The sequence below is a fragment of the Manis pentadactyla genome, chromosome 9 (genome assembly GCF_030020395.1).
Source record: "Manis pentadactyla isolate mManPen7 chromosome 9, mManPen7.hap1, whole genome shotgun sequence".
Taxonomy (NCBI): domain Eukaryota; kingdom Metazoa; phylum Chordata; class Mammalia; order Pholidota; family Manidae; genus Manis; species Manis pentadactyla.
The window spans coordinates 121608541-121630724 of NC_080027.1; the positions used below are offsets into that span (position 1 = coordinate 121608541).

A 22184-nucleotide genomic window follows, 5' to 3' on the forward strand; every position below is an offset into this window, starting at 1 on the left:
TTGCTCAAGGAAAGCGTTTCATTGCTGATGCAAGACCTCACAGAGCTCCTGCCCCCAACAGTGGGGTTCTGTTAGGCATGGTGACTGCGCTCTCTGGCTGGGTCCCTGAGTGACTGTCATGAACAGAGCCCCCTGCTGGCCCACAGGGGACATGTTGCTCTGGTAAGAAATCAACCCCCATTGTTTTAAGCCACAGAGGTTTGCAACCTAACCATCCATCCCCAAACATCCGGCCATTTTTCCTTGATGAACCTGCTCAGTCCCACCAGCACTCCATCTTTTCTCTCTCCAGCAGCCCGAATCTTCTTCAGGACCCCTCAGTGCAGTGAAGGTGTGTCTGGCACCTGTCAGAAAGCAGGCACTGTGTGCTGAAGACACAAAGGTGATACCTAGTCACCCCCCCCCCAGGAATTGGGGTTCAGGACACACAATGGTGAGTAATATGATACTGACTTAGCTGGGGGTAATTTTGTAAACCTGGCCGAGGGGGCAGCAGGGGTTGTCAAGAAGGGCTTGCCGGAAGAAAAGTTTCTCCACCAGACTTTGCAGGGACAGAAGTAGGCAGAGAATTGGGGGTCAAAGGTAAGCAATTCCAGGCACACATGCAGAGAGGCTCGGAGGTATGAGAGGGTGACTTGTTTGGGTCTCACACGTGGTAAAGCCAGAGACAGCGGGGCAAGGCGGGAGGAAGGCGGGAGCCCTATGTGATGATAGAGGAGGTTTTGCTGGCGTCCTCTGAGAGGTCACACCCTCTGTGTGGACAGAACGAATGAATGTACCGCCTGTGGTTCTGAGCTTCTGGACCCAGCAGGGCAGCGTGGCCATTCTCACCTCTGCGGAGGCGCCTGCCCAGCTCCTGAAGGGAAGAGGAAGTCTATATGAAGACTCACCACATTTTCCCGAGTGGCTCTGAGGAGTCATAAAAATAGAAGTGGCAATCCAAAGGTAGGCAAGGGCCAGGGGCAGGAGCAGGGGAGTGGGGGTCCAGGGGTTGTCTTGGATGATAGCTGTCAGATAAAAAGCTTCCGTCTACACAGGGAGGCCCAGCGTAGAGTGGAAAGGGCAGGTGTTTTGCCATCCCAGAGGTTTGGGTCCTGGCTCCACAGCCTGCTCTGCATGACCTTGAGCAAGTCCAGACCCTTCTCACAGGGCTGGTGTGAAAACAAGAGGAGATGCGGCGTCCGCTACCAGGCAGGCCTCTGCCCGAACAACACCCACTGCCTTTTCTGCCCTGTGTGGCTCCGGCCTGTCAGAGCAGCCTTCCTGTTGAGTGCCTTCAAGGAGAGGGCAGGCAGGCAGGCAGGGTGTGCCCACCACTCCGTCACCTGTGGAGCACCGAGGCGCGAGGTCTGCTGCCGGTCAGCTCTGGCCAGGAGCTCGAGGTGGGGAAGCCAGCCCTGGCTCTGCTCCCCCAGGCAGTGGGGGAGCTGGGGAGCAGCCGCAGAGCTCTGAGGGAAATAAGCCCCACGCCACACGCACTGCCTTTCCGGATATGGAAAAGTAGTCCTCATCCACCTGGCTCTTCAGACCTACTCATGATTCCCTCCCACTCTCAGCTGGAACCCTGGCTTTAAACTTCACTGACATAAGAGAAGCCGTCAAGAGGGAACTCCCTCATCTTCTCACCCACATCCACTCTGCCTTGCGTCACACCTGCCCTCCGCCTCGTGAGATGGAAGTGCCCCTGCTCCTGGCTGTGGCCAGCCCTTCCATTTGTGCTCTGTAATTCGCCTCTCCTGCGTATTTCTTCTTCCCATCCTACTGGGTCCTGCCCTTAAGCAAACAATGCTGGCTGATGCCCGTTTGAAAACCAAAAACCTGGTACCTGGGTCCCTCTAGACACCTCCATTTCAAGGCAGTGCCTCTGAATGAGCTGCCAACCGCCCGACTCCCCCTTCGCTTCCCACTGGCTGCCCACCCAACTCACTTCCCCTCTGCTGAAGGTGCCCCAGCTCACCCACGATAACCTCTCCACCTGGCCTCATCTTTCCACACTGGACAGCTGATCCCTCCGTCCTTGCTGAAACATTTCCTTCTTGTGGTTTCCGTGACACCAACCTCCCAGCCACCTACCTGTCACTTGCTCCGTCTCCTTTGCTGGGTCCTTCTCTGCTGGGTTTCTGATTACCAGGACCTTCTCTTCTCAGGAATCTCATAATTTGAATATATCTATAATGCAATAGCACCTAAATTTGTTCTCAGGTATGAATTGCCCCTAAAACTCTTATCATCACATACCAGAGTCTACTTGGTATTTCCGTTTGAGGTCTGTCATTTCTTTACCAGGCCAGACAATTCTTGAGTAACCATACTGCTCCTTCCCCCAGGGGCTTACTATCTTATTACACAGTTTCATTTTCAGAATTACACTTATTTTGCTTATTTATCTGGTCTCCCTGAAACTAGTAAGCTCCATTATCTGCTTCTCCTGTTCAGTATTGTTAAGACAGTGCTTGTCACACAGTGAGCCTTCACGTTTTGTTGATTGACTGGGGCACAAGTCTTGGCATAGCTGATATTCCAGGGCCGCTGACACTTGAGTAAAAGGAAGCTTCGTAACTTAAGGACATGACACATTGAGTTAGATAATCATAAAGACCATTTCCTAAATTCCTACTCCCCTGGCTCCTGTTTTGGCTTCTATCTGGATGGAACGTGCCTGCGTTTCATTGTTAACTACTTCCCATCAAGCTCCCCTCGGGATGTATGAAATGAAACACGGGGACCCCAGGGGAACTGCCCACCTTTGCTCGGGACTCTGAAAAGGCCCGTAGGTCCTGTGCTCACAGCGCGCCACCCCCGCTCAGGAGGGGGCTCCGGCCCCCAGCAGAGGGCGGCAGAGCAGCCCCAGCCCCGACTCACCCAAGACAAAAGCGGCGGCAGGGGAGGCTGGGGTGCACGCCTGCCATTCAGCGGGGGAGGGGAAAGATGACAGGGGGCAGGGCAGGAGAGCAACGACGGGAACCCAGACAACAGATGGAGATGACGAGCCTTGGAGGACGCGGCGTCTGGTCCTGGGCTCTGACTCATTTCAACATTGAGCACTGGGGCCTCTCTCGGATGTGAGATCTGATCCATCCCCGGGAGCTTCTAGTATTAGAAAAGTCCACTAAAAGTAAACGTGGGGCCTAGGATGCATTTTAGCTTGTTGCTTTGAATAACTAAATTTACCCTTGAACTTATGATCGGCTAGAATCAAAATCTAAAGGAGAGAACTTGTTTTCGGTACAATGCCTCCGACCCATACTCAAAGCCAGCAACACGGGCATATGGTCCGCTCTTCTCCCGGAGGCAGGGGGCTGCCAAGGGCAGACGGACTTGGGGCTTCGCTGCGGAAGGAATACAACCTCCATCATTCAAAAGAAGTCACCCTTGGTTGTGGCTGGCAAAGCTTCCAAGTAACTTCACAGGCCCGGCTGCTCCAAGTGGGGCAATCTAACTAGAGATAAAAATAAGAGCAGTTCCCACTGAAAACAGGGGAGCTGGAGTCTGTGGAGGAAATGGTTCTCATGGCAACAGACTGCCCAATGGTGAGCTGGAAGGCTTTCTACAAAATCTCATCAGTCTACACGCTGTCTAAATGGAAATGCTGGAGGGAAATCCACATTTTAAATGCACCCAGGGAGGGAGAAGGTGGTCAGTTCTTGGGGTGGGGTGCGGTCACCTCATCTCTCCTGTTGCCAGGCAGGGCTCAGTTAGCATGAACGAATCATATTCCCTCCTGGGCAGCTGGATTCCTGGATTGGAATGTCAGGAAGCAGAGAAGGGATGTGAACTGCAGCACCGAAACCTAAAAACGTATTTTATTTCGAAGTTGTGCTTTGGATTTTCCTCAATCCAACATCTGTTGAGTGACAGTCTTAGGTTCACACAAAGCATCTCCAAGCATACATACAATATTCCAGTTATCAACACTATTTTAAAGAATATGCCATTTTACACAAATGTGACATACAAGTCAGACGCCACAACATTGCAATTCTGGAGGCTCGAACTTTCTTTGCAATGTGAAGTGCACACACACCAGCCCCTCCAGTGGTCTGTCCATGCTCTTGCTGGTGTTCTCTGCTCCCATCCTTGGGGAGAAACCAGGGCGCCCTGAGGAGGGTGGCTGAGACCAGTGCTTCCAGTTTACAGGCCGCTGGCTGCAAACTCCTCTCTTTTCCAAATTGGGATGCTGGTAGCCCCGCCCCACTGCTGTTCCCCAAAGACAGAGCCATCAGAGTCCACACCGGGAAAAGGATCCATGCCTCAAGGGGTAAAGCGGGGGTCTCTGAAGCACCAGGCTGGCGTAGGCAGGCCTATCTGAGGAAGACTGGTCTCCCTAGGCCCTGGGTGGCCAGCTCCTTTTGGCTTTTCGGTGTAAAAATCACAGTGTGCAACCTCGATTCCAGTTGATTGCAATGAGCTCTGCCGAGAAGGACTCTCCTTCTGTGGGTTCCTGGTCTTCTCGACAGGACCATCTCACAGGTGTCAGGAGCACCAGGGAGGGGAAGACGACTCAGCTCCCAGAGCTGGTGGTAGCAGGTGACCAGTCACACACTGTCCAGTTCGTGATGCAAATCAGCAGATGGACACTGACCAAGGGGACGGGAACGTAAGTCACGAACAGGGCTAGGAGAGAAATAAGGCAGGGACACAGGAGAGGCCCAAAGCACGCCACCACAAAAGCTTGGCTGCTCTTGGCATGGAGTGTAATGGCGGAGGGATAAAGGGTGGGGACGGGTACCAATTCTGATCAGTGAGATTGAAAGGAATGTGAAGTGAAGGGTGGGGGTCCATTCTCAGCAAGGAAGCAGATCCTTGGGTATGAAAACCCCTGTTGGCTCGAGACCTGCGTAAGCCCAGGTGATGGACAAGAACACGCCGCACTGTGGAGCAAAAAAAGCCAAAGGCCCAGAGGACTGTGGGTTCCTCCCACAGGCTGACTCCTGCGCGGAAGCACGTCTCCCTTCTTGCTCTTGGCCTGGCCCCTGGGTGTTGCAGGTCGTCCTTCTAACGAGTGGTTTTCCCACAGAGCTCATCTCCTCTGTTACAGAGACAAAGGAAAGTCCTACCACTTTCTGTAGAGCCAACCACCAACTTCAGAATGGGGGTCCCAAAAGGATTTTTCAGGCTAAAGGTAAGAAAATTCAGATTTTCCTTTCTGAGCGGCGACCCACCATTTCTCCTAAATTATAGAAATGATAAGGCTAACAGAGCAGCTTTTAAAACCAGAAAATGGGAGAGGGAGGAGTCTCAGCTGCAACCCAAGCAGCTGGCTGAGACTTGTGAGGCTGTGGTGTCGCTGCCCCGGCTGTGGGCACCAGGCCTGAGACCAGACAAGCAGATGCAGCTGTCATTTTTGCAGTTTGGAAGGGAGTCAGAAAAAAGGGCAAAGGAAGGCCGAAGTATTCAGCATCCAATTTCTTATTTTCTTAGAGTCTGGCCTCGCACTAAGACTCTAGAGCCCGTGGGACCGAATTTCTCCTCGTTGTCCGCATCTGGCTAAGAGAACACAAGTTTTAAGCAGTAACGTCTCTCTTTGATGTAGGGCTCTCAGAGGCCCCTGTTGGTCCCTGAAGAGAGAGCTTGCAGGATAATCAAACTGGGGTGGGGGTGAACTTGATGTAAGTTTTCATTTGGGGTCAGTTTTGGGGTTAGCAAAGCTGAACTGAATTTTTTAATAGGCTAATGGATTTTATGTCTTATGTGCCCAAAAACATGTGAGTTAGATGGGCCCATTTCTTACCTTTTCCAAACCTGCCATAAACACAACAAAACTCTCTTAAGACTTTTTACTCTACAAGGAACCAGCTATAAGACTGTCTTATAAAGGAAAACGTCTTAAATGGAAAATGGTGCATCGGAGACAAGATGGAACCCAAGAAACACCTACACATCCAGAAAAACTTTGGAAGTTCCACACGAAGGTTGGGTTGTAGTTCTAGAGGACGGAGAAACGCAAAAGCAAACCCCAGTGACCACGTCACACCAATAGAGGGAAGACAGAGAGAAAGCCCCTGACCCCAGACAGGCTGCAGGATGGAGTCCCGACCTGCTCAATGTCACACGATGCCCAGATTGCAAAGGCTGGGTTCCCTGGCCCAGACAGGTTTGTAATGGAAACAGAGACCCCTGGTGGCTCCTGCGTGAACTGCCACAGTAACTTAGAGACTGGTCGGGGGAACAAGAGGCTACACATATAGCAGAGACTAGAAAACCCTACTTGTGTGCACGCCTGTGTGCACGCGCCTGTGTGTGTAAAATGATGAATGGACTATATGTGATTCTCTACAATCAGTACCCAAAACAAGATGCCACTGAGAGCTGGTCAGGCATCCCCTGTGTCCTAATGGCTTGCCTTGCCAGATTTCACAGTGACCTGATAAAGGAAAACTCTACGGCTAACCTAAAAACAGCTGGCTGATTACAACAGGGAAGCAGAAGGCAGGGGGCAGGGGGGGCAGGGGGGGCAGGGCAGGGTGATACTGAGGGCTTCATTCTCAAGGTTTTGGGTGATGGGAAGGCTAATTCCTGCAGGAACAACTTAGAATCTAATTTTCAACTGAAGTCCCCAAGCTAGTTAAATAGGGAGATTTTAATAACAGTCAGTTCCTCTAGTCCCCTTGTCTAGAACAATTAAATTATATCCCTCAGACAGTACAAGACTTGTCAGTGGACTGTGGGGCGGCGGATGAGCTGACACCCGGGCTCGTGGCATTTGTCTTGGGGAAAACGGTGGGCTTGGGTCGTGTGGCCGGCGGCTTGACGGGGGCGGCCATCTTGACAGACTTGACGGGCCGGAAGGTGCAGGCGATGTCCCCAGCAGTGCTGGCACTGCGCTGGAAGGCAGGCTCGGGGTCCTTGAGGAGCTGGGTGTGCAGGGGGCTGGAGGGCTCCGACGTGGGGGCCACCACGGGGGAGGTCTTGAGGGGCTCCAAGGTGTCCAGAACGACGTCGGGCGTGTGCTTGACGCTGCTCTGCCGCTCCAGCTCCCGCAGCTCGTTCAGGGCCGAGTTCATAGTTGCCTCAATGTCCTGCACAACAGGAAGAGGGGGGAGGTGAGGCCACGTAGGGCGAAGGCCCAGGGATCCTATTTCAACAACATGGGCCAAATCAAGAAGAAACCAACTGTAAGGAGATGTCCGGATTCCTTGGTCAAAATCCCTGAACAGATGAAGAATGTGGAGGAAGGGGGACAAAGGATTCTCATTATCATGACGATTTTTTTTTTCCTTTAGAAAGTGTGGTTGGGATGTTTTTTAAACAGTCCTCAAGTTTTAGAGATAGGCTGGGAAATATTTATGGATAAAATGACACATGATCTGGGGGTGAGGGGAAAGGTGGATGAACCAAGAGTGGCCAAAAGTCTGGCCGGGAGTACATGGGATCCATTATCCAACTCTCTCTACTTTTGTATATGCTTGAAATTGTACATGATAAACAATTTTTTAAAAAGTGGCAGAGATGAAACGTGATCTTTGTTCTCTTGCAATTCAAAGCCTTGGTTAGGAGGGTTCGTGCTTCCTCCTCAAGGGCTCAGGACAAGGTTCAAGAGCCCCGGCCTTGAGGGCTCATCAGGACACCTCCCTGTACCCCACGCACCCCATCCGAGCACCCCAGCCTCCTACCCGTCACCATGAGAGGGGACCAAAGAGTGACCAGGAGGGGGAGCCAAAGCCCATATAGGTGGACCACCTCCTGCAAGTCGCTGGGAAACCTGCAGATCTCAGGAAGTAACAGTCCCAGCCCAGGGGCTCAGTGCAGAACCAAAGACCCTTTGTATGCAGCCAGCTGCCTCCAGGGGAGACCTCCCAGCTCCCTCCCCGCTCTCTACACACTGTGTCTAGCACCCCAACCCCCCCCAGGGCTCCTCCCTGGGGGTTGGGCTCACACTGAAAGATCAGAAGTTCCAAGCAAAGGCCCCTGGTTCAGGCTTCTTTGTCCTACAGGGGGATCCATGCTTTCTGTGGACATAATTCAATTTTACTCATTTATCTTTGATGTTCTCAAGCCTTACAAACACTCAGGAACAACTGAGCATTGGGCTGAATGGACTGACGATCAAAAGAGAACTATAGGCTTTAAAAATTACAACAGCTTTGCAAATAGCAAGAAGCCAGAATTCTTTTATTCTGCTTTCAAGCTCTTCTTTGGGAGCAAGGAATTGGCAGATAGCTTAGAAAGCCATTTTATCAGGTCCAGATGTCCAAGAGTCTCTGAACGTGGTGCGTGATGTACACAGCACCATTCTGCTTCAGGTCCTGTCACCTCCCTCCTCAGTCAGCCCTGCTCTGCGTTGAGTGTCTGTCCCAGTTGTGCCGATTCTGACATTCCTATGAACACCTGGCCCAAGAGGGAGCTGGGAGGGTCCCCGTGACACCAGGCAGATTGCAGCCAAGAGCTTGGGTAGAGGCACAGAAATAGAAGCCTAGCGAAGCAAGACATCTCAGGCCCAGAGCTGAACGCTGCGCTTGCCCGTACATCTTCCCTAAGCAGAGCATCACAATTACGTCAATAGAGACCATACATAGCCTCTATTGCCCCCTGGAAGATGGGGTGAGGAGAATCTCAACTCAGTTGAGACGTAAGAGGGCAACAATGAGCCCTTAGTTCCTACCTGGTCTAATGAAAATTATAGAGTTGGGAGAGGCGTCTGAGTGAACTGCGTGGAGTGGCCCCAGTAGTCGGATTTTTAGAGATGGGGGTGGATCTCTAGTATTTCACGGAAAACAGAGACTCATCAGTGTGGTGGCATACAAGGAAGCAAGACCCCATAATCAGGGAGCTCATTTCCACTGTATCTGGAGACTTGGGCTGGGAACCCCTCTGGTACCTGGAGTATCTGGGGGCCTTCAAGACCAGGAGCAGATTGTATACAGCCTGATCATCTGTCTGTCACTAGGGACCAGAGACTGGCCTTGGAAATGAGATGATGGGGAAGGGCAGCGATAGAAAAATGTGACCACAACACTAAGGCAGCTTCACTAAGGTCTACTGGGTCTCAAGACCTGAAACTTGGGCTGAATGGACTGACTCTTATCAAAATACTCTATGTATAACTATTGGCTTTAAAAATTACAACAGACTTGCAAACAGCCTGTCCACGAAGCAAGATACTAGAATTCTTTTATTCTGCCTTCAAGTTCTTCTTGGGGAATGAGGAATTGGCCAATTGCTTAGAAAGCCATTTTATCAGGTCCAGATGTCCAATAGTCTCTGAACTTGGTGCATAATGTTCAAAGCACCATTCTGCTTCAAGTCCTGTCCTATCAGTGTGGGCTGCACTAAATACTAAATGCTAGTGACAAGCGGGGATCCCTGCTGTTTGGCCAGGAGCCCCCAGGTACCTGTGCAATGACCTCAGGGTCCATGGGCCGGTGGTTATTGAAGCTTTTTGACCTCCCTGCTGTCACCGTCTTCCGGATCTGTGGACTGTCCAGTCGATTCTTCAGGGATGAGTGGCGGCTGATGGAATTGAGGCTCCCATGCCCACTGACGGAACACTTATCTGGTCCTTCCTTGGGGAGGCTCTGGCTCATGATAGGCTGGGACGATGGGCGGCAACTAGCCGCCACCCCCGGGGAGGCAGAGTCAGTCAGGGCACTGCTCAGCCCATGGCTGTCGCTCCGAAATGTTTTCCGGATGCTCCCGGATTCTGGCCTCTTCCTTTGCCTTCAATCACAAACAGAAAGGGCGGTGTGATCAGGGAGCCCCAGGCTGAGGAAGCTGGGATGAGAGGGGCAGCTGCTGGCCCCCAGTGATTCATGGAAGGAGAGGGACAGAGCGCGTTCTCTCCTCGGTTTTGCCTTCCCTTGCCTTTTCCATGTCTCTGTTCCCCTGCCACCCCCAACTTGGGCAAAGGAAAATGGATACTTACTTGGTGGCTGTGGGCTTTGAGTTCTCAAGATGTAAAGTGCTGTCAGGAAAAATGTCTGATTAAGCGATAGTTTCTAAGGGGAGGCAGATTCATGGAAAGGCACCCTCCATTACCTGCTGAGCAGAAACCTGAGGCCCCAGGCAGGAGAAAAAGTCTCACCATCACCAAGCAGGTGGGGAATTGCTGGTAAGAGCTGAGTTGACTTTTCCAAATTTTATCATGATTCCTTGTCCAACAAAAGACTGTAATCATTTTGGGCTCTGGTAAGAGGCTGTTGTGTATTCTGCAGACATGAAACCGGAGTATTTTCCAAGGGGCTGCAAGGCTGCAGAGTTAGGGCCAAGTGTGTGCATTTTCTTAGGGTGGAGATGCATCTCCGTGACCCTAAGTCGCCCAGCCCTGGGCTGAACACTGGCTCTGAGTCACTCTGTTTCAGACCTGGGGGCCCTTCTATGAAATGACTGGCAGAGTCCTAGTGACACGGGTGTTGCCTATGCTGAACAATTTCGTTGTCCTTTGGAAACAGATTCTAAAGGACCTCATGGAAGAGGCGGTGGCACTTCTGGTTCGGCCGGCAGCTGGGCGGCTCTGATCTTGAATCTGCTAAGGACGCCTGGGGCCAAGGTGGGAGCTGAGGGTGGAGGAAGGGAAGGGAAGGGAAGGCCCCGAGGGCGAGAGGCCGGTCTGCAGGGCACAGCCAGTGCGCGAACCAGTCCGGGTCCTGTAGCTGCTTAGTCTTCACATTCTTTACATCCCCTGGCTGGGGCCTGGAGCACAGCAGCCGCCCCATGAAGCTGCCCGCTCAAGCAGGCGAGCCGTGGGTGTTGTGCCTGCCATTCTCAAGTGGGAAAAGGTTGTCCTTGGTGTTCGGGCGCAGCTGAAACGACGCTCCCTCCGCACAGTCTTCCCTGGCGCTCCAGCTCCCATGGCAGGCGTAAGCGGTCACTCCCTCTTCTGCTCCTTCAGAGCATCGACGGCACCTCTTCTTAGGCACCTGTCTGTATGGCATTTACCTTGCCAGCCCGAGCTCTGAGACCAGGGGCTGCCTTACTCATCTTTGAAGACCTGACACCAATGCTTGGTACAACAGTAGGTGCTCAATAAATGTGTGGAATTACATCAAAATGCCACATCTTAGGAACTCTCTGCTGATTTCCTTTTCCACTTGAGGATGGCTGACCCACAGGCTGGACTACTGAGGGGGCACCTGTACGGAGCCCCTGGTGCCCGCCAGGTATCGGGCCAGGCCCCAGGCTTAAAGGCAGGAACCCGGAGGTCCTGGCTTCAGGGAGCTCAGCCTGGTGGGGCATCCTGGTGGGGCGTCCGAGTGCAGCCTGAGTCCTGAGAGACACCCAAACTGCCTCAGGAATGCAGACTCAGCCCTGGGGGAGCTGGGGGGGGGTGGTCAGAAAGGCTTCCCAAGAGGTAAGACTGCGAACTAAGTCTTGAAGGGAAAGGAGGAGTTGCCCAGGTGGGGAGACAGCAGATGGGGAGGTCCTGGGGTGGCAGGACCCAGGTGCTCTGAGAAGGGAGGAGCCCGGGACGAGTATGAGGGGCCCGGGGGCTGTGGCTGGAAGGCAGCATCCCTCCTAAGGGCAGGACAAGTCCCAAGGCTGCCGCTCACCACGGGACTGGCTGGTGTCTGGGTAGACTGGGTCCTCCAAGAACCCCATCCTGACATCACCAAGCAGGTGGACTTCCCTTGACTGCTTCAGCTATTCCTGCCTACAATGCCTGTGTGCAAATGGCATCAAACATAGGGCAGCTTAAAAACATGTACCTGACTGATTATCTAACTCTCCTTCACCCAACGCCACCTTGGTTTCTGGGTTCAATTATAGGCTAATGACCTTGTGATGACAGGCTTATAATTAACATAGACTTGTAACTAAGGAAAAAAAAATGGGATTAGCCCAGTTATTTTTTACTAGCTTGCCCTCCAGCGGGGAACGATGTTGGTGGGAAATCAAATCCTTGATGTTTTTTAATGGTCTGACTGAAACCATGCCTACCTACAGTGACTGGGCATGCTCACCAAGCTCCATGACTAACTTGAGAGTGAAAGGGGCGGAAAAGGGCCACGTGCCCCGACCGCTCCCCCTGCTACCGTCTGGTGGGAAAGAAGCCAAGACATCTGGGCAACCTGGTGCAGTTTAAACACAACAAGCATCTTTTATTCTCCTCCCAGCTGCAGTGTCCAGAGGCTACGGTTAACAGGTTTTCAATGTGCAGATCATTTCATTCCTCCAAAGCCAGAGGGGAATAAAAACTGTACATCATCTCCAATCCATATTCATCAGGAGCGCCCAGGGGCTTGTCATCCTGCTGGCCCTGGGCCAAGTTTCAGGGTCTGGCGGAAAGAGGTCTGTAGGCCTTGGGATTTGGTGTCTGGCCCCTTGAGACGAGATTAGTTCTCCAATAACCTGAATGTCTCTGGGGGGCGTGGGGGGGCAGCAGCACACAGGCGTGGAATCCCTCTAGACAGCCACATCGGGTGTGGGTGGAGTTAAAACCTCAGGATGTTGCTAACGGCCACAGTGAAAGCTGGGGACAGAGTTAAGAGCCTGCTGGACAGGAGTGGACATCTGCAAAGGGACTAACAGGGAAGGAAAATACACAGGGCTGAAGCCATAGGGAAACACTGGAAAATGATTTCTACTGGTGGGAAAGGACAGAAGGAAAGGGTGCTGGGGGTGAAACAATGATTACAGAGCTCAGGACAAAGCTTTCCCTGGGGGCATCACGGTCTCCTTTCCCCCACGGGAGTGAATGCAGGATGTGGGGAGAAACAGACACATCACATCTAAATAAACCAACTGGGGTAACACGAGCCTAGTAAAAGACACAGGACTTTGGATCTCTGGGCAGACAAGGGACAAGGAAGACATCAGAGATCATTATTTAAGCGAGAATTGGAAAAGAGAAAGCACCTCTGAGAAACAGTACAGAACCAAGTTGCATAAAGTGACGGAAGCTTTGGCCCAGGTTTTAGCAGCCAGATGGCCAGGAAGGCCCGAGCTGACAGATGCTGCGGGGACACAGAGTGGAGCCCCTTCCAGAGCGTGACGGCCACTCACTGGGGCCTGCACCTGCCGAGGAGGCCTGTGGAAGCTTCCTCGGTCCTGGCCGCCTGGCAGCAGCCACGTGCACACGCGAAGCGTTAGGCCAGGGCAGCTGGGAGCCCTACGCACAGCACAGGAATGGAGGGGGTTAGGCCAGGGGGTGAGGCTGGGTGAGCGAGTCATTCAGGGGAGCAGAAAATGAAAAGCAGAGCTTACTTGTTGATGTTTGCAAGATAAATATCGGCTACATGACCCCCACTGGGACAGCTGGCCCCCGCTCTGGCTGTCACCTTTTCTTCAGGTGGCTCAGAAATGACCTCAATCTCGGACTTGGGGCTGGACCTCTCCACGACACCGTCCTCGCTGGGGGAGAAGGGGGAGGCAGGAAGGAAGGAAGGGAGGGAAAACAACAACACAAAAAGCAGTGTTAAATCGGCAAGATGGCCCCCCGACACACACGCGACCCCACGGTGGCTCAGAGGCAGCAGCGACGCCTGGCTGGGCCAACTCTGGGAGCAGACGCAGGGAACTATGGGCCTTTGCAGGGATGTTTAAATACAAATAAATAATCGTGCGGAGTTCCACGGGATCCTCAGCTTCTCCGGAAAGCTGGGCTTGGGGACACCTGGGTTGGAGGCAGCTGTCTTTCCCCCATGCTGCTTTCCTGGGCCAGCTGGGCTGGGGCCCCTCTTGGAGAAGGAGGCGGCCAGTCCAGGTGGCGGTTTATCTGCCGAGGCCCCGAGCACTGCCAGGTAAGGGTGGTCGGCTCTGCAGTGGCTCTGGAGATGCCGGCGTTGAGGCAGAACACCACCACCCTCTGTCGTAGTGCATTCAGCCCCGCTTAGGGCATCCAGGCCGCTCCCAGGGCCTTCTCCTGGCCCCTTTTGGCTACTGATGACAAAGAAAGCCCTTCTCCCTCAAAATTCCTCTTCTCTCAGTCCTGTAGTGAAGTCATAATGCTAAATTTGGGAGGGTCCTGTCCACGCACTGATGGCCACCAGGTTTGCGATGTTACCAACAGAGGGAGGATTTCCCCGCAGAGCGAGCCAGGGGGAGCAGGGAGGGTGCCGACTCATTCAGGATATCAACCTTTAAAAAATAATATTAAGGGAAGGACTAAAAACACTGACAGCGTCGTATCAAGGGGAGAGAGCTGGGGACAGAGGCGGGGTGAAGGGGCGGGGCAGGTTTGGGTGGACCGCGGTGGGGGGAAAAGCCCTCTGGCCCAGGAGCCACCGTTACAAAGAGCAGGAACCACCTGACAGCCCATCCGACGATGACGTCCCTCTGGACCCATCCTGTCCTTTGCTCCCAGGCTTCCTTTCCCTCCTCTCCCGTCTCTTCCCAAGTCAACCTCATCTGGGTGAAATGAACTGGGTCATTTCCACAAGGCTGCTGAAGCTAGAGGCCTCCTAGCAAAGGACTCATCATTTTCCTTTCCAAGTGGAAAAGCACCACCAAGCTGCCCAACAGGTTGGGGTGAGCACAGTTTTTTAAAAACAGAAAGAGAAGTAAAAATGTTCTCCCAACCTGATCTTTCTGGAAAGGAAATGCAAATGGTAAAATAATAACTCATGGTTACTCGGCAGGTGCTAAGTGTGGATAAGCAACCGGCTGGCAAGGTTCTAAAATGGAGGGTGGGGCGGAGTGCGGAGGAGGGATTTGCAGAACGGTTCTCCACCGTGCGGGGGCCCTTCAAGAGACCGCAATCTCGGGACCGTGTCGGTGCCCCCTGGAGGCTGGTCTCCCTCATCCGCTATGGCTCCAGAAATATAGTCTCACTCCCACAGTGCAGCCAGAGACCCTGAAAGGTGCAGGAAGCCCAACGTACGTGTCTTGGACCACGATGTACTGGTGGGGGATGAGTCCGTCGATGCCATTATGCCGGCCTTCCCACCAGTCGTCAGAAGCCCGCTGGTAGAGCAGCAGGGAGGCCCCCTTCTTGAAGGACAGCTCTCGGGCTGTCCGGCCCACGTAGTCAAACTTGGCAATGGCCTCAATGGGCTCACACTCTGAGAGGGATGGGAAAGAAGAAAACATGCTGTTGGGACCCACAGACTCAAGAAACTGGGCAGAAAAGACCAATTAGCTGAACTTACAGTGGTGGGAATGTTGCCTAGAATGAAAAATAAGGCCTGGAGGATCTATAAAGCAGGTAATTTGCATGAAGCCTGTGCCATCACCCTGGAAGTACTTGCATGACCTTCCCTGCCTTTGCTCATGCTGTTCCCTGCATCTGGAAGCCCTTTCTCTCTCACCTTCTTGATGAAACACATTGAGTCACAATTTAAATATCATCTTTAAAAAAAAACCAAGAATATTTTATTCCCTTGGTGGCTTCTGTGCGACAACGACAGCCCATGTGCAGGGTGGGAGCCTTGTCTCCCTGACACACCGTGCCTCCTGGGAGAGCCGGACACATTGCCCGAGACACTGAGCCCCTCTCAGGGCACAGGTGGCCTATTGTAACCTATAAGTATTATTTCTTTTCTGATTACAAAATAACTGCATTAATTGTGGAGCATTTATCACAGTGTCTCTTAAATAATTTGTTTATTCTATCTGTTTGCAGTAGATCATGAATGTTTGGCCTCCATATGGAGAAAATAAGTTGCCCAGTCAGCTTTCCAAGGAACAAAATATGGGGATATATTTTGTGGGTAATTATGGGGAAAAACTCACATAAAAGTGATTTGAAAAAGTAAGAGGAGTTTATAAACAAAAGGTATTTTTACTTATGTGTGAACTTCCATCTCATCTGTAAGATGGGGATAATAATAGTGCCTTTCTCATAAAGTCATTGTAAGAAGTCAATAAATAACCGTTTGTCAGGATGCTTAGAAAGGTGCCTGACCCATAGCGATTGCTACATATATGCCAGCCAATGCGATTACTGTGCCATGATCTGCCCTGGGCTGCAGGCAGAGGTCAGAGAGCAAAGAAGAAAGCTCCCAGAAACCTGGAACCTGAGCTCAAAGTCAGATATTCTGAGCAGTGGGAAAAAAGGCTGCTTATAAACAAAACTAAGCCTAGACAGCTGTGGCTTGTGCATGAGCTCATGAATGGGCAGGGTGGGGGATTTCGCTATGGGGGGCAGGCCAGAGAAGGTCTGTCCAAATATCCCAAGCCCAACCCTTACAGCTTGGTGTTGCCGGACCTCTCTGGCCTCCATTTTCTGAAACATAAAATAGCGGCTCTATCTGTTTCACAAGGGATTGAGAGATAAGATGAAAAAAACTTGTAGCAGAGTTGGGCACATGGTATAGGCTCTAACCAAACACAAATTTCCCCAGTTCACCTACCCGCTCATGTGATAGGGCAAATATATCAATCCCTCTGACCACAGCATCTAAATCAGTCCTGATTTTTTCCCCTAAACTGGCCTAGGACTGCAAAATCCATAGCCAGGCAGGGAGTAGGGAAAAGCTTCACAGACCGTGCCATTTCATTCTCATGCTCAGAATATTCTGAGGCCCCTTGTCAGCTGCTGAGGCTTTCAGAGCTGGAGCGATCCAGGAATGGAGGTATGGAATTGTTGGAAGGAGAGGCAACATGCTGGCTGGACAGCCCCTAATAAATCATGGGCACTGCTGAGGGGCCACGGATGACAGCCGTGCGTACTACCTTGGATTGGATGCACACCCACCAGGCTGCACAGTGCTCACATGTCTGTGCTTGGGAAGGTCAGTGTTCCCAGCTGGCGGGCGTGAAAGCGGGAGGTTTCTGCGCCCTGATTCCCACTCCCCTCTGGCTGGTCTCTGCTGGGTTTCTGCAGGCCGGAAGGCTAGGCCGGAAGGCTGAAAGGCTCTGAAAGGTGAAGTTTTTCACCTCTGCTTTAGTCCAGAGACCATTCTATTCGAGAAGGTGGACTGTCCCTCCAAGCAAGGGAAGGACTGGAAACGAGAGGCAGGAGGTCTGCCTGGCTTCAGGGGACCACTGGGTGGGACGGTTCACCAGGAGCACAGATGTCAAACCCCCCCTCCTTCTGCTCCACCCCTGGCAGCCCCAGTGACCAGGAAGTAGAGGCGTACCATCATCACTGGCGTGGTGCTCTGCGGTCACGTCCTGAGCAGAGTCGTCAGCCGAGGTAGTCTCTCCGTGAGGGCCGTCACTGCGACAGAAGCAAGAGTAACCGGGAATTCAGCATTTGCTTACAAATTCTGGTCTTGCTCATGCAGCTTCCTGGAACAAGGGCATGGGGTCCATCCTGTGTGCTCTACGTCCTGATTGCACGTTACAGACAAGCGCTTCTGAGGAAACATAAGGTTCCCGAGCCTCTCTAGTCTGGCTCCTGCTGGAAAAACTAACTGAGACTTCATGGAACTTAAGAGTTCCTAAGACAAAGGAAACCCTTTTGCACTTATAAATAATTTTGAAAATACAGAAGGACTGAAGTCCTCAAGGGCTGTTTCTCTAGGTGAATTCGTTCCTGGAGGGAGCATTGTAGAAGAAAACCATTAGGCTCCAGCTTTCAGAGCAGACGTGACTGCATCTGAAACCAGTTCTGACACTCGGTAGCTGTGTGACCCTGGGCAAGTCATGGAATCCCTTTACGCCTCAGCGTCCTAATCTATACACTGAGGACAACGGTCTGTACACCTCACAGGGTTGGGGGAGTGATTAGTAAGTGGCACTTCCAGTCCTCCTCTCTCCCTGGGCTCGATGCTTCCCGGCTGCCTTGTGGTTTAGTCTGTGTACTGGTGGGAGGTGGGAGGTGAGTCGTAGAACTAGATGGGAATTAGGAGCAGGGGAAGGAGAGTCTGCTGTGGGCTGGACCCTGCAGGAGGGCAGGGGATGGAATCTGGGACAAGGCCTTGAAAAAATTCACGGAGTCTAAAACATGCAGGGTTGCGAACTGAGAGTGGCCAGGGAAGTTACTAGAAAGTCATTTCTACTCCTGACCTCCAGGCTCACAGACTTCAGAGAGCAGGGGGACTGGCACCAGGACCCTCCTCCCTGAAAAGTGGAGAAAAACCCTGTTCATTTCTAAAGCCTCTTCCCCTGGCACTTGGTAGTCAGAAGGAAGTCTCTCCAGATAGTTCTTTTGGAAGCACCACTGCCTCCTCCACCCGTTGCCTGGCTTCACAGTTTCTGCCTTTGAGCTTACGGCCTCTTCCTCCCTTTACTCCTAGAAAGTGCCCCAAAGATCAGGGGACCAGTTCAGGACTCACCCTGAGTGAAGCAAGTCAGTTCCAAGGATGTTTTTCAGATTCCAGAGAATATTCTGCTAGGACATCAATAGGGACTCTCTTTGTAAAAACTGTGGGCACCATGTCTCACTGTTTTGTGGGCCTAAAGACCCTCTGATGAGTTTGGTGATATTCTGGAAACTCTCAGGGGCCCCGGGGTGTGCAGGGGAAAGGCAGACTTTTCCCCAGAGCCCCAAAGGCTGACTTTCATTTACGTGCCCATCCACTAAAGCATCAGTTCTCAAACTTCGGGAGTCCTGAATGGCTGTTAAAAGCAGACCACCTCACCCCCAGAGCATCTGGCTCACTAGGTCTTGGCAGAGCCAGAGTGTCTGCATTGCTAACTAGCCCCACATGATGGGGGTGCTGTTGGTCTGGGGGCTCCATGGGGAAAGCCACTGCTTAAAGGTAGAGGCAAGACAGTGCTTTTTTAAGATGCTTCCTAGCCCTAAACTCCTGGGTCTCACTCACTCCACACCTATATCCCAGCAACCCCTGTGGGCTCAGAAGCCCAGCCCAGCACACAGCCAGCAGTCCTAGACAACTGGGGTCCTGTTTCAGGGCTGGTAAGCCTAGGGGCGTGGGGCTGGCCTCTCCTCTCCACAGCTGCGGGGAGGCCAAGTGGCCTGCTGCTCCCTCTTGCTGGCTGTTCTGGTCTCCTCGCTATTCTCCAGAATTCTTGGGCTCTGGCACCCCCTGCCACCCCTCTCTCGCCTCCACTGGTCTTAGCTCACTCTACTGGCACCTCTCTCTATCTCTCTCCCTGAAGAAGAGAAGGGGCTCAGAGCCTTCTGAGTGGGTGGGAATCCAGTGGTCAGACAGTCCCTCTAGCCTCCCACCCAGTCTGTGGTCACAACATGCCCTGACTAATCCTGCGGTTTCTCCAGACCTGCTAATAAATGTCGGGTGCACAACAAACAATGGGAGTGGGGGAGAACACCTTGCAGATAGCTGGGGAAAGTGCCTTCCCATCTGTGCTCTGTGAGCACCCCTGCCGGGCTCTGTCTCTTCCCCTGGGTGGGGCTGGGGGAGCAGGACTTGGTGGGGACTGTGTCCTGGGATGGGTCCAGAGTTCACAGCAGTTTGAATTTTGAGAAGAGAGGGCAGACTTTAGAAGGAAGGTAAAGCAGGAGTCAGGAACACCACTACACAGCTTGTCAACACTCGCACAAAGGGGAACCAGGTGTCCAAGTCACACGCACAAGCACAGCTCACCCGAGCTCACCAGCCAGGAGGCTGAGACCTGGGCCACTTCCCCAGTTACCATCCGACCATCTGTCAGTGACAGAAAGCTTTCTCTTTGAGCTGTCAAGCCTTGGTTTCTCCAGCCTGAACCCAGAAGACTGAACCCAGGGGTGTCAGTGACATTGCTGCCTCCACTCCTTTGGCAGGAGGCTCCTTCTGTGGGGATCGTGGAGCGGCATGCACCGATTGGCCTCTAATTAAGGAAACCACCCCCCCATCCTCCCCTACCTCAGTCACAGCAATGGGGCAGGCTGAATTGATTCCAGATGCTGAATTCAGATGGAATCCGATTTGAGCCAGCTAAATGCTTTCAGCCCAGGCTGAAACACTATTCGGGGGAGGAGGAGGGGGCTGGTAGGGACGTTCAGGAGTAAGAGAGGCAGTTGTCTTTGTGTTTAGTGGAAACATGACACTGAGTGTCCTCCTGGGGGGTAGTGGATGGTGCCCTGTGCTGAGAAACAAGAGATCAAGGTTGGAACCCCACCAGAGGGTGGCCTGAAAGTTTGTCACTGACCTCTCTGGGCTGCAGTGACTTTATCCGTAAAATGGAAATAGTGATTTGGTATTTATCTAATTGAAAGGTCTAGCATGCATGTGCCCTAGCAATTCCTCTTCAATCTCTGCTCCCAGGCGAGCCCATGGGCGCCCTCGCTCCACGCAGCTGAATGCTGCTTCCGGGTGGAACTGTGCTCTGCCTGCCGAAAACGGACCTTCCCTTCCTTTCTCTTCGCAAATGCCTGGAATCACTCAAAATTATCATCGTACAAACTGACGCTCAGGAAATCATGCCTCGTATCTACACTCTTCCCAATAAGAAAGAAATTCCCCGGGACCCAGGACTGTTTCTCTCCCAACGCAGTGTAGAGCAGGGGCTGGGGACACTGCTGACTGAGGGACAGCTGACCTGTGCACAACTCTGTACAGCTTCCTTTCCTGGAGATTGTTCACGTCACTGCGCCGTCACTATCTTTCAGAATGGTCCCTTTCCACTCAGAACTCATAAAACAGGGAGGTGGCGTGAAGTGGCCCTCCAGAGGCTGGGTCAAGGTGGGGCACTGTCTACACCCCCCAGATCCTGGCAACTGGAAGTGCCGGGAGTGGGGGGCTGGGAGGGGCTGGGTGCTCTCCTTTCGGCCTTGTTCGGCCGTCTGGCCCCGACCCCGTGTGTTGGTGACGCCACCCCCTCCCCCAGCCCCGAGCCCCCTACCAGTAATCCTCTGTGCTTCCTCCTCTGCTGTAGACGGGCCCCTCCAGCTCCCTGGGGTTCGGGAAGATGTTCTCGTGTTGGATGATGATGGTTTTGATCAGCTCATTCACATGTGCTTGGCAGGACACCTGGTCGTGGCCCTCAGGCACTGACATCAGCGAGGGCCCGAAGCAGATGGCGAGGTTGTAGGGGTCCATCATGTTCTCTTCACTGAACTGTGATAGACTGGAGGAGAAGGGAGAGGGTGCGGGCTGGGAAGCACGCACGTGAATGCCCAGGAACACAATCACGGAGGCCCTCCAAGAGCAAGAGGGGTTCCACCCATCGCCACCTACCTTTCCAGGCATCAGAGCCCTTCTAGAAAGCCAGTGGGGGCCCGGGGTAGGAGAATGGCCACCAGGATGGTCGTTCAGGAGCCAAGGAGGTAAAGCGGGGAACCTCCTGGCAGGGATCACCCCTCCTCCCAATTCAAACACTACTTGCCACCCCATTACCGTGCCGCAGACCTCATCCACCAAACGTTCACTGCCGCGAGGGGATAATACTCTGCAGGGCTGGATACAGCCCCGCCAACCTACCCGCTAGGCCAACAGGGCAGATGGCACCCCTTAGGCTTCCCTGGCAGTGGGGGGGGGGGCATTGAGTGTTGTGTACCTTCTTGCAGAGCAAAATCATGAAATTACTGGGGACATTTCACCTTAAGCTTGAGACGTATTAAAAAGAAAAAGCCAACTGATTAGCTTAGCTTTTATACTCCATCAAGCCAGTGAATTTCCTTCTGAACTGCTAATGCAAGTGTTCCCGTTTTCATAATATCCTCCTCTATTACTGCATTCAGGATTCATTCAGGAAAAGGTCAGCAAGCCGTCCAGCTTCTGCTCGGGCTTCTTCTGGATGCGGTCTGACTTCATTATCAGATATTTATTTATTTATTCCAGGAACTCGCCCTTTTTTAGCCAGCAGCTGCTCCGGCCACACCTCCCACACCGGCTCAGCCCCAGCGCTTCGGCGAGCCGCAGTGCCTCATGGCACCCCTCGTTTCTGCCTGTCTGTCCAGCACTGAGGGCTTGGCCAGCCCTGGATGTGTCCCTCTCCGCTGAGGAGACCTGCCTTCCCCATGGGTGTCGGCCGGAAGTCCCCAGCAGCGGACGCTGACAGACCCTGAGGCTGAAGCAAAGTTTGTAGCTGGTCTTCCAAACTGGACAGAGTTCATTTCTAGAGTGTCCTGTATTCAGACTTGAATTACCAAGCTGGTCTCTCTAACTCAGCGTTTCTCCCCTCTACCGAAGTTCCTGGTACGTCCCTGTCCCCCTCAGGGAATCACTGCCGGACCTGAGAAGTGGTCCAGTGGAAGTGAACAGGGGCACGGCTGAGAGCCGCTGTCCTCTAGGACCCAGTCAGACGCAGGGAGGTCAGTGACGGGTGACCTTACTGGTCTCGGTGGCTTGGAATGCTTTATAAGAGGCCTTAAAGATTCAATTTTACAATCCTTCCCTGGCCTGAGTTAAAAGAGAGCAGAGATTCAGAAAAGGCTGGGAGAAGTTTCCAAATCTACTTCTTAAGTCAAATAAAAACTGCAGAGAGACAGGAGAGATAGTTACCTTGGCAACCTACGCAGG

The 22184-nt window shown here is 52.8% G+C and overlaps 1 protein-coding gene and 1 long non-coding RNA gene across 11 annotated transcripts in view; one reads left to right on the forward strand and one right to left on the reverse strand.

The window, feature by feature from the left end:
* The first annotated feature begins 281 nt into the window (after window positions 1–281).
* Window positions 282–3591, forward strand: LOC118924714 (uncharacterized). Its single transcript, XR_005029718.2, has 3 exons — window positions 282–433; window positions 765–945; window positions 1038–3591. It is a non-coding gene; the product is annotated as an uncharacterized LOC118924714 (long non-coding RNA).
* A 190-nt stretch (window positions 3592–3781) lies between these two features.
* SRGAP2 (SLIT-ROBO Rho GTPase activating protein 2) overlaps window positions 3782–22184 on the reverse strand; it is a 225295-nt gene continuing 206892 nt past the window's right edge. For 2 of the 10 annotated variants that reach the window (XM_036909769.2, XM_036909768.2), the window contains exons 18-24: window positions 20566–20790; window positions 16956–17035; window positions 14756–14936; window positions 13141–13287; window positions 9863–9901; window positions 9333–9657; window positions 3782–7019 (exon numbers count right to left, since the gene is read on the reverse strand). In XM_036909769.2, the coding sequence (XP_036765664.1) occupies window positions 6636–7019; window positions 9333–9657; window positions 9863–9901; window positions 13141–13287; window positions 14756–14936; window positions 16956–17035; window positions 20566–20790 (1381 nt within the window). In that variant the 3' untranslated portion in view covers window positions 3782–6635. Of the gene's footprint in view, window positions 7020–8602; window positions 8698–9332; window positions 9658–9862; window positions 9902–12009; window positions 13046–13140; window positions 13288–14755; window positions 14937–16955; window positions 17036–20565; window positions 20791–22184 lie in introns of those variants that run through there. The other 8 variants (XM_036909772.2, XM_036909771.2, XM_036909773.2 and 5 more) reach the window with 7 other exon arrangements.